Here is a 12,155-nt window from a genome sequence, read left to right as displayed (position 1 = left end):
GACACATCAAGATTTCGAATATCTAGAAGCGGTGAAGCGAACGTTGTGGTGATCATTGCTGGAGCAGGAGTGATATCTCTCACTTCGTATAGTTCTCTATCGGTGCTGTTTTTTCGCGTTACCATTTTCTGTTAAAGTTGTGATAATATCTGGGCAATTTACGGCATGATTATAGGTAGGTAACATTTCTAACAGTCCAGAATTCATCTCCGAAGGCTCGTCTTGTTGATGACGAGTCGATGGATCACTCGAGTTGGCTCGGGCACGTTGCGCAGACGACATGTCACCACTGCTTTCATGACGGTCTTGAAGACCGGGTGCTTGGTGGCGTAGATGAACGGGTTGATGCACGAGTTGCAAAGCACAATTGCGCATGCGTAGGGCACGAACGGGTCGCTGTCATCGTAGAAGAGACACACGGTGAAGGGCGCCAGGCAGACGAAGAATGCGCAGACGACGATGAACATGTTCTGCGTGATCTGCAGTTGGCGCTTGTTCACGCTGGCGCCGCGCTTCTTGAAGACTGACGACGAGCGGGAGATGATGCTGTTGTTGTTGTTTGTCTGGACGACCGCAGGTACTCCGTTGGCGTGATTGCTTCCGTTTTGACAATCGCTGGCGCTGCTGAGATGCACCTTCTCTTGGGTCGGCTGTTGTTGCCCGACCTCCGATAGCTCTTGGACCTGAAGGCTCTGTCGGCCTTTGCTCTCAGCTGCCGCCGCCTTGCTGTGATCGCTGTGAGAGTATTATATGAAATACAGAAGAAAAAGAAAGCAATAGGTTATTAGTATTGGGCAGTTCTTTTGCCAGTTTCCCCATTGCACAACGCATTACAAAAATAGGTGAATCAATTAATAATTAAACCAATAAATACAATTGTAGATGCATGGATATTTCGTGTTGTATGCATTATGTGCTGCATTAACTGATTGGTTGTAAGCTACGTGGAGTAAATTGTATAATTATTATGATGAGTTCATGTTCGTCTACAAGCACATGTACGGAAGTATTCATCCTTTATTGTGTGATCTCATATAAAACCGTGGCTCTTTTATTTCTTTATAGGGGCTACGTAGAGGAGCTGTCGGTAAGTTCAGTTAATTTTTCGATTCAGAACATCTGTATCTGAAATTGCAAGTTTTCTGGCCACTCAAATATTTGAAAAATAGGTCTGCAGTGTTACCAACGGTACAAAGACTGGAAAAAAAAATAAAAACATGAAAGGTGAAGATGTGCGGGCTTGTAGAAACAATTAGAGTTTTGTTATGATGAACACTCTGGCTCATCTTATTGTGTGAAGCTTAAACAACGAGAGCCTCTATTGTTTAGTGTTACGTAATACACAATGGCAACTTTAATTATACTATAACGATTCTCGCTCGTGTGTAGAGATATTGGCGATGTTAATTGGCTTCGACAATACGTTTTACATCCTGTTGTTTACTGTAAAATGAAAGTGTCATTGCCTGCATGCTGGTGCGGAGTGTATGCACTATTTCCACGTGTGTGTGTGTGTGTATGGGGGTAGGAGAGGGTAGAGAGAAAATACAGGTGGGTATGATGCGAAGGAGAATATCATTTTCTAGTACATCGACGGTTGAAAGAGTTCAATCCCATTGTTTGATGAGTACTAAAAACAGTATGGTTGCTTTCGATGAATGTTATATTACGACACAACGAAAATTGTTCTTTACACTTTGCTATTGTGTCTCTAACACATAGCAAGCGTCAATGAAAGACCAATGTAAATGCCAATCACTCCCTAGAGTAGACCGGACTCTGTGTGCTGTTATCGACATCCTTCAGGTTGCCGCGTCGTGAAAAATCTACATTTTTTTTTTTACTCACGGATTTTTATCAAATCAATGTATATGGCAAATCGAACTGACCTATGCATCGACGAGTTTGGTGGATGAAAATGAACAGCATGTTCTGTTTTTGATGACATAATGATCAACCTTGCCTACAAGTTGAATCCAAAAGTACCATGCAGAGAATATTCTTTGACATAATACACGCTTATGATGATATCCGGAGTATGATTTTTCTTCAACTTAGTCAAGTTCACGACCTCTTCGAGCTTGACTTTGTGGATAGGTTGACTGTATTTTGAACGATCTATCATTTGGGTTGTTTCCCCTCAAGCTGTGCAAGTGAGTTTCAGCGTTATAGTGGCTCACTACATAGTGATTTTGAAAATAATGAACGTAATCATATATACTTTAATACATTTCATACAGCGGGAAGAGAATAATCATACAACGAACTACGATTAGAGCATGGATGTGATTATAGATAGACGATAATTTCCCCATGATTATAATGCAGTTTTCTGTGTGGTTAAGACTCAGTTATTTCATATTCACCTTTTTCTAAAGCATGAAAGGTATTAAGGCCTAAGATATTTCACGAAAATTGAATTATGCTGATCAATCACATCGACAAAGTAAGCACTATTTTGTCGGAATATTGAAAAGCCCAATATGAGGAAAGGGGTCTACAGGCACAACAGGACATGTTGTTTTAATACTAGTGTGCAGATTTTGGCGGCACGCACCGATCGAACAGGATCAACTTTCACGCTCAATTTCTGATTCTAAGCATTATACACTGTACACCTAATGTGTTGTCTTTGTCCTTTTCTTGCCTGTTTGTTATATACTTTGTTGACTCAAAATTACCTTGTCGCAGTCGCGTAAAATACCAGCGCGAAACTGCTGTAAATTAAAGAGCCAAATGACGATTTTATTCGGTTATGGAGTGATCAGCAAATACCAAACAATAATATCGGCACAACAAGATGCAGAATGGTCAATCAGCGATGGGATGATCATGTCGATTATTCTTGGAGCTAGATCTTACCCAGTTTCATTGCTGAGGTCTGACTGGGTGGTTTCCTGGGTAACGGACAGGTGAGCACTCATGACCTTTGCATGTCGCCGAACGAAGCAGAAGAGTCTTCCGTAGCAGTAGCAGATGATCGTCAGGGGGATCGGAAAGATTCCGAACGCCTGCAAGAGCTGGTATGTGTCCTCCTTGGGGTGGTCCGACGTCTGGCCGCACGAGTGGTACTTCCGGTTGTAGCCGAGGGCACCGATGTCGATAATGGGTAGGAAGAGCACGAAGATGAAGGAGACAACCCAGATGAGACCGACCCAGATGACGAGGTTGACTGTGGTGAAGGTCCGTCGGTAAGTTTTGAAGTCCTTGGTGACGAGGATGAATCTGTTTAAAGCTACGGAGGCAAGCGAGTACAGGCTGGCGGCGATGCACAGGTACATGATGCCGCCGGCTACCGAGCAGACCCACGGCTGCAAGGGCCATCCGCCGGGGCTGAGCAGTGCCACTGCGTTCCACGGCACCGCAGCCGATGTAAGGAGATCAGCCACGGCAAGGTTGACGACGAAGACGTTGGTGATCGTCCTAAGTCGACGAGAGACGATGACGGCTGCGATGACAACCGAGTTTCCCACGACGCCGACAATAGATGCAATGATGAAGAGGATTGCGACGAAGATCCGCTGCGCGGGATCGTCAAATTTGAACCAATCGGGAGGTGGGATCGTAGTATTCACCGACATCGCTGGCATTGTAGTCATAATACTCGTTGAGGTATTGCTTTCCATAACCGGGCGGTCTGTTGACAGGCTATCAGAAGGTACGGCCGAACTTGGGTGTCAAAACTGGTCAAACTTGTTCGTTTGATGACTGGATGTAAAAGTGTCGTCTAGAGTATTTTCGAGTCGCGAAAAGGATCTTAGCCACGTCTTCAGAGCAAGACGCGAGTCACGGAAAGTATATTTTGAATAAATCTGACACTGTTTTCACTTTCATATGGTACTTTCAGTGGACACTTTGATGCTGCTCTTTACCAAACCATCTTTGGAAACTCACTCTGAATCATTCGTAGTCCATAACTGTTCAAAACTGATCTAACCACAACATTCTATGTTTATGGTTATAACTGCGTTTCCACTGGTGTACAGATCAAAGCCAACGATAATCAGTTGAAGAATGAAATGCGATATTGGTGCAGTATAATACAATAGTTGGGCTGTCTCAGAACCAAAGCTGCACGTATCAAAAATTCAGGTTTTTATCCACTCAGGAGAAGTCAAGGCACACACTGTCAGATGTTGCCTCCCCGAAAATAGATATCCGCTGTGGAGTCTGGCGATTCAGCGCTTTCAAAACAAGAATAGCGAATGGTAGTATTTTTCCTTCCACAAACGCAAACAATCAGCGGATGTTATAGCACCCACCACGACCCTTTCATAAAGCGTAATTTCCTCTGATACGGTGTGCGTCGCCCGCTCGAAAAAAGGTTTATAAAATGATTTTTAGAAAAAAAAGGAGAAAGAAAGATCTGGCAGATCAGACAATTTCCAAAAGACATTTACCACAATCACGCAACAGCATCCTCAATGAAATGAAACAAAGCCGAGCAGTTATCGCCGCGAGGGAACTCAGTTTGCACACGGCAGTATCATTTCTCAACCAATGTTTGCGCTTTCACTTTGACGTTATTACATCTTGGAAGTTAAAAGTGGGAAGGTCAAATAATAGCAGCAGTATGTCCGGTGTAATTGTGACCATTCATCCATTCCAAAATACGGAGGCCATGAAGCAGTATCACTGATCAATACTTTCTTTTCATATCCATCTAAATAATATCATCATGTGCTTCGTTTGGACTTTGTGCAATTTTTTTAAAACTCTGTTTTCATTGTATTTAGATACAGTGTATACATTCTGCCTCTTGCATATAACTGTACAAAAACAGCGGCGGCGCTACCTTAACAATGTGTTGACAACGCTGTGGCTGCCAAAAAGTAAAATCTAAGAATTACAGAAGACATTATTGTGACCAACATCAGGAATCTTGTGTAAATGTCTCTTTTCCAGCAATTGCATGAATCATTAGTTTACATAATCATGTCGATTGGCTTAATTACTTCGTTTCATCGGGTGATCTTGTTTCTTTTCGAATTCATTTCATTTTGGCAAGAGTGGCTCCTAGTATCTAAAACTGAACTTCGAAAGGACCGACAATCAGAAACGATGAATAATAAACACCAGTTATCAAAAACTGCGTTTCCAGCAGCAGGGTTTATCATCAAAATGTTGTGACACGTCAAATTACCCAAAACAGGATTGCATGATATTTTGTCTACAAACCTATGGGACAATACCAGAAGCGGATCTAGAGGGGGGTTGCAAACCCCCCCCCCCCCCCCACCAAAAAAAAAAAAAAAAATCCGGGGACCATTTTTTTTTAAATCTTATCTTTTTTTTTAACTTGTAATTTTATTTTTTTTTTCTATTTATGTATTTATTTCATTTTTTATTATTATCATTATTAGTGGTGTTTTAGATGCAAGAAAATGCCATTTTCACACACAGATTTTCAAAAATTCTCCCTACTGTGGGAGGGGGGACACCCCCTCCCACACCCTCCCCCCCCCCCTCGCTCGCTACGCTCCCTCGCAAACCGCCCCACCCCCCACCCCCTTTATAAAAAGCTAGCTCCGCCCCTGCTCTGGGAGGTGATGACATCATTTTCCTTGTTCAAAATATCGTTCGTGACTGAGACAAATTTTGCATTTTCGGTGAATGATATGGTGCAACATTGAAACACCATAACTTCCTATTTTTAGGACCAAACTTGGTGAAACACCGTTCTGTTTATTTGCTTTTTTGAGGCGATGCCTTCCTTGTACAATTTCGTGTATGTGATTTAGTGCATGAAAAAGATGGAAAATAAATGTTTTACAAACTTGAACTTGAACTTGAACTATCTGACTTTACTCTTTTATTTTATCGGAGTTACCTGTATGTGTTTCTGCACAAAACTGTTTGCGCGTTTGGAGAGGATGTGGTTGTGAGATAACGTTAAAATACGTGGATTTTCCCTTTTCGAGCAGCTTCCTTCACTACGCTGACCCGGTCATAATTAGGACCTATGTACGTGAGCAAACGCGCCACCGGAAAAAGATTGCAATTACCACCTTTTATTACCAACGGGGATACGAAACCTGAAGGTCTTCAAGGACCGCAGTTTTCAGTAGTCGTTGACTTTTAAGTCAGATTTCTTTCATGTGTGCAATACCCCATTATTTACACATTGCTTTGATCATAATAACTTATCAAGGGCTCATATTGTGGGGAGTTATGTTTACTCGGTTTCGCTATTTGCTTTCAATCTGTGCAGGATAATCTGCTCAACTAACCTGGGATCGACATAAAAATCAAGAAAGGATAAAATTACCCCCCCCCCCCCCTCCGGAGAAAGGGGATTTCTTTCTCTTCTTCTTCTTCTTCTTTTTTTTTTTTTTCTCTCTCTCTCTCTCTCTCTCTGTTGTTGTTGTTTTTTTTATTTCAAATAGCAAGAAAGCAGAGTTCTGACTGAGGTAGATTTGGCTGAATGCCCCGTTTGCTCACAATTCTTCTTTCTTCTTCTTCTTCTTCTTCACCAGGTGGTCGAGATGAGGATTGGGCTTTTCATTTTCTGCGAAATACCATGGAACCACTCACGAAATAATACAGAGCATACCATTCTCAGAGAAATTCAAAGTTTATTTGATGAAAATTGGTTTTGAAATGGCTGAGATACCCAAATACAAAGTAAAGCAAAGCAACCCAAATAAATGGTGGATCCCACATTTTATTAGGATCACTTTCTTTTGGATATCTCAGCAATTCCAAAACCAATTTTCATCAAATTAACTTTTAATTCCTCTTACAGTTATATGCTTTTTTTTAATAGTTATGTCACAAGATGTTTCTCATTATCTAAAAAAAAATCATCATCAAAAGCCCTTCATTGGAAACCATAAGTCCAATCTCAACCGAAACTGTATCGTTTAACCATCTATTAAAAAAACAAACAAACACACGAAAAAACCAATTACATGTAATTCATACACCGGGGCTGTTTCACTAAGCTCTGAAATCAATTGTAAGTGCAATGCATGCAACTGATCTTGGGGACAAGTTTATAGTCCTCAGAGGTTAGGAACTGTACCACTTAGTCATTTTGGGAATAAATATTCATGTATTGCGCCTAAATTAGCCACGATGTTTTAGAAAACATCTTTAATGTGAGTTCCTCTTTTCCAATAATGCAATTATTTTGAACAATTTATTCCATAAAATATGCACATTTATTGTCATACTGTACATTGTACGTTTTGTTTTCTTTGAATCCGTATCGATAACAAACATGATTGTGTCATAGGAAATTAAATATTTCATTTGAATTTAATTAAATTGAGTGTCTATGTGTCCTTCGAAACTAGATCTGATCTGACTCTGTCCAAACTTTGAGTTTACTGCTCGGCTCGATATAGTTCCCATGTTGGTAAAACAGGGCCCAGAAGTTTAACAGACTAGAAAAAAAAAAAAAAAAAACGAACCAAACCAAACGTAAATAATTGTGATACGCACAATCATGCACACACACAAACGCACATATCGTATACTCGCACTCAGATTTTTGCAAAGAAAACAATTATGTTTACTGGACCCAGATACTGGAATGACCTCTATCAAGATATTACTTCTTCCCTATCCTTGTTCACCTTCAAACTCAAATTAAAACAGTTATTACTTAGTGGCTACACACTAGGCTTTTAACAACTTTCTTTTAATATTTCCAGTCTTTTGTATTCATCCTCAGCACTAAGTAATTTAATGGTAGCTATATGATTATCATATAACATTCTTGTTTTCAAACATTTATGGCGAAATCTGTACCGTCCGGTCGGAGCAATATACATGTGGTCTATCATAGTTCATGCTTTGTATTGATTTTTGTACCGGAATAATTATAGTTGGTCAAGATATACATATCCGTTCTCCGTATAATTCCACGCCGATGAATTTGGGGACCTACAGTTTTACAAGCGTTATAACTTTTATGTAAAGGCCCCATCATATTTCTGTTATTTCCTTGTTGCACCTTTATATAAAATGATATGACCATATTATATTTATGTAATACTGTGTGTGTATATTCTCACTTTTGTAAAATCATTTGTAATTCAGCCTCAGGCTGCGATCAATGATTTGTTGAATAAAGATACCATTAATATTATATACATTTGTGTTCAGTGTGTTTTTTTTTCAATCAAAAGACATGGCTGTATATATTTTGTATTCTTACTTGTTGTATCATACTGTAATTTTATTGAGAAAGTGAAAATTGGACAAAAATTGAACTGAACTGACCTGAACAAGTACACAGAACACACTCAAACACACACGCACAGCTTGCACTCTTTATAGTTCTGCATTTCCTGGCTCTTAGTCTTGTCCTTCTTCCTGATCAATGTGGGGTCAAGGCAAGCGATTTTATTGTCTTAATTGGCCCGTCCATTGGTCAGTAATGTATGACGTAGCGTACGATGTCATAATAAAAGTCAATTTGTTTTGTGGAATTACATATACAGTGTATAACACACACACATGCACACACACGCAGACACACACATAAAACATGTACATACACACTTCTACGTACCTAAAAAGTCGCATTTTGAGATAATACATGAATATTGTTTCTGTTAGAATAAGACATACAATGTAATATACAATATATACATATATATGAAGAGTTTGTTCGCAAAAACCGATAAGTCCATATTTGCCAAATGGATATATTTGCGATTAAAGGTCAAGAAAAATAAAGAGAATAAAGAAATTTTTGCTTCTTTTGATCATAACTTCAAAAATGTACCTTTATATGTAGTGACCAATATATTATTTAAAAGGTATTATTTTATACTTTATGACAGAGACCGTACTTCAAAATCTTCAAAAATGGACTTATCGGTTTTTGCAAACTCTTCATATATATATATATATATATATATATATATATATATATATATATATATGAATACATATGTGTGTGTGTGTATACAGTATATTTATGCACCATATCGCAAATGCTTGATAGCTATCGTGAAAGGGGTACACAACCCCGCAACCTCCCCCTCTCCCACCTAACTTTACCTGTCTTATGCTTGTTCCTCCTATGAAAAACACACGTGTAAGGCAATACACTTGCATTCTATATTTTAATTTTCATTTCCATACAATAATTTATTAATTAGGGCACTCTTCTCAAAATTTTTTCTTTTATTTTTCATCCATTTCAACACAACTGTGACAGGAAATATGACGGCAAGCGCTGTTTTTGTCTCTCAATCATAAACACTTTTATTGCAATCTCCTACAAGGGCTGTAATGTATCTAACCTTGACAAAAATTTACTGAAACAATGTCATTCATGTTACTCAGTTGAGGACGTTGGCATGACAGGTGAATGGCCTGCACGTGTTCTTTATCTATGTCAAAACAGCACGATGGATATTTTTTTGACAAAATGTTACATCTGATTGGCCGAGACCAAATTTGTCCGACAACTTTGTCGGACAAAATGCTTCATGAAATGCCCCCCCCCCCCAGCCCATTCAGTGCTAAATAATGTGGTATGTACCCTAGAAATAGAAACTTATTATAAGTGCCGTAAATTATAAGAAAAACCGTGGAAAGCAGTGCTTGAAATTATTAAAGTGTAGATCGTAGATTACGGTCCGGCAATATTTTTTTTTTCCGGGTCTCGTTAAGTAATGCACTCCCAGCCAGTACTCTTCCCTCTCATTCTCTCCTGTACCGTTGCACCCTTCATCTCTGTCCCTGAAAATATGAAATAAAATAAAGAAAGATAATCCATATGTCTGTTGATGCTTCTTTATCAGAGACATTATCTACGATCTACACTTTAATCATTTCAAGCACTGCTTTCCAACGGTTTTTCTTATAATTTACGGCCACTAAGTAAGACCCCTTCACTCCAGCTTTCATTTGTGACATTGTGGTACTATATTCAAACAATGAAATACATACCATTACATTTTGTATGTCTGAGTGCATCTGTAGCGTTTGTGACTTAAAAACAAAAAGTAAAACAAAGTCCCCTTCTATATAAACTGATATTAAAATACAATTGTACCACACTGGGTACAGGAAAAGTTTCCCTATTTAGAGTAGTCTCTGTAGACTGCATGCATCTTTCTCATTTCAAAGCTATAACACAATCACAGCATTCCAAAAATCCACATGTACAAGTACTTGATTTAATAAGAGAAAGGACAGAGAAAACAGGTGGGGATGTGAAAACGAGAGGGAAAATCAAATGAAATCAACCCCGAGGAGCAAAAGAAGCAAGTTACTTTCAAAAAAGCAGTGGCAGAGACCTCTCAACCTTTCTGACTGCATGAAAATTAAGGGATGATTTGGCTTGTAAGTAGGAAAGAGCAGTTCCCATAGGAGGGAGTTGTAGAATTATCAAAGAAAAGACACCAAATGGGTACTAACATTGGAAAAAAAAGAAACCACAACAAACACACACACACACACACACACACACAAACTAATATGGATACAAATATTAATTTAAACACATGATCAATCACTTTGAGAAATTTCACTCAAACTGATGTCTGTTTATTATTCTGTGACACACAGAGCGCAACCCTTTCAAACCAACAATCTAACTTTCCTCGCCGAGTGCCATTCCACACCTCACACTGAGATACCAGAACATATACCAGGTATACAATGTCATATCTACAGTACCTGTACATCAAATGAAAACAGTGAAACAAGTAGACTTTGTAGTATCACCCACACGATACCAAATGAACAACTTCCTTCCTGAGGTTAATCTATTTTGACCTTGCCAATGTTTACTATTAATAGCTTAATCTTTTCAGCTACATTGTACCAGATTTTGGTATTACCACATTCTTTTTTTTTTTTTTCATTTATTCATTCAAAGAGTTTATTGTAGCATTTCTATGGAGCCAATCAAGATGACAAAAGGTTATAGTTTAATGGTTGAAACATGCCACAGATGAAATTATTCACCATGTATCTACATAAACCAATGGGAGAATACAATGTACATGTAAGTTGGGACATGTGCAGCACAATGAGATACCGTTGGTACACATACTAACCCTTGCGTGTGAATGGATAGTCAAACTACCTTTGTATCTTTCAAGCAACCCTAAACTAGAAGAGCACTCGTAGAGCACAGACCTCCGCCAAGACGCTAATTTCTGCCAATATTGTGAATTTCATCCTATAATATACATGTAGTCCTACATTCATATCAACTGCATTATTATATTTCTAGACCATCAACACATACCCTCAATGCTGCCTTGTCCAGCTGTTGCGGCCTTTGCCATACTTTCTGGCCAACCGTGCAATGGTCGAGGATCACAAAAGCAAGTGTTCTATCCAGTGTTCCTCATGATGGACCCTTCCAATGATGAAGACCCCTTCAAAAACTTTGAACACATTCCTGTTTCATAAAGCTGTTATTAAAGTTACGAACGACTTGAGAACGACTGGTGATCAGTTCTTGTGCTGAATTATTGGACTTCTGATAAGTATAGCATATCAGCACATGTTCCAGTCAATCTTAAGTCGTTTGTAACTTTTAAGAACAGCTTTACGAAACACCCCCCTACATCCAGAGGATAATCTGGATCTTCACCAAAATTTAATCAAATGTTTCTCGTGTTACTACCAGCTTTTCCTGAAAATTTCATTCAAATACGTTCATAACTTTTGATTTAGTACACAAAGAGACAAACGATCAAACCAACGCCGGAAAAAATGTAACTATGGGCCATCTGTCACAGACAGTTGGTGGAATGACGTTGTGTTGGACAGATTACAGTATGAAGTCGAGCTACAGGTACGTAAATATCTAATGCAGAAGAGCAAAAAGACCTCATACTGCTGTAGTATCTTTCACAGCACAACGGCAGCACATGCAGAACAAGAGCATGGATTTTTTTTTTCAAGCCCTTTCAGATATGTGTAACCCATTCACAAACAGACTGCATAACTGCCGAATTGGAGAAATTGCAAGCATAGTAGTAATGAAAGTCGCTGAGATTGGTTAACTGCTCGAGATTTAGTAAGAATTCTCTGCATACACCCTTACTTTCTACATAAAATACAGCACACACAAATATGGAACCTTTCCCCATTAATTGAAGACTTCTACAATGTATATATTACAGCAATGAAGCACACAGAGATGGGGGGAGAACCAAGGGGGGGGGGGCGCT

General features: G+C 39.1%; 1 protein-coding gene across 1 annotated transcript; it reads right to left on the bottom strand.

Annotated features, from left to right (window-relative positions):
- Positions 1–203: 203 nt before the first annotated feature.
- On the bottom strand, positions 204–3,626 carry LOC139725600 (uncharacterized). The gene is made up of 2 exons (XM_071636691.1): positions 2,863–3,626; positions 204–735 (listed from the first exon to the last, which is right to left on the bottom strand). The coding sequence occupies exons 1-2, from the start codon at positions 3,624–3,626 to the stop codon at positions 204–206; spliced, it is 1,296 nt and encodes a 431-aa protein (XP_071492792.1).
- Positions 3,627–12,155: the final 8,529 nt, after the last annotated feature.

Source organism: Diadema antillarum, unplaced genomic scaffold, assembly GCF_040938485.1.
Source record: "Diadema antillarum isolate AM-2024a unplaced genomic scaffold, OU_Dant_1.0 seq00000051_RagTag, whole genome shotgun sequence".
Taxonomy (NCBI): Eukaryota; Metazoa; Echinodermata; class Echinoidea; order Diadematoida; family Diadematidae; genus Diadema; species Diadema antillarum.
The sequence above is the reverse complement of the archived record's forward strand: the minus strand, read 5'-3'. Positions and strand labels throughout refer to the sequence as shown.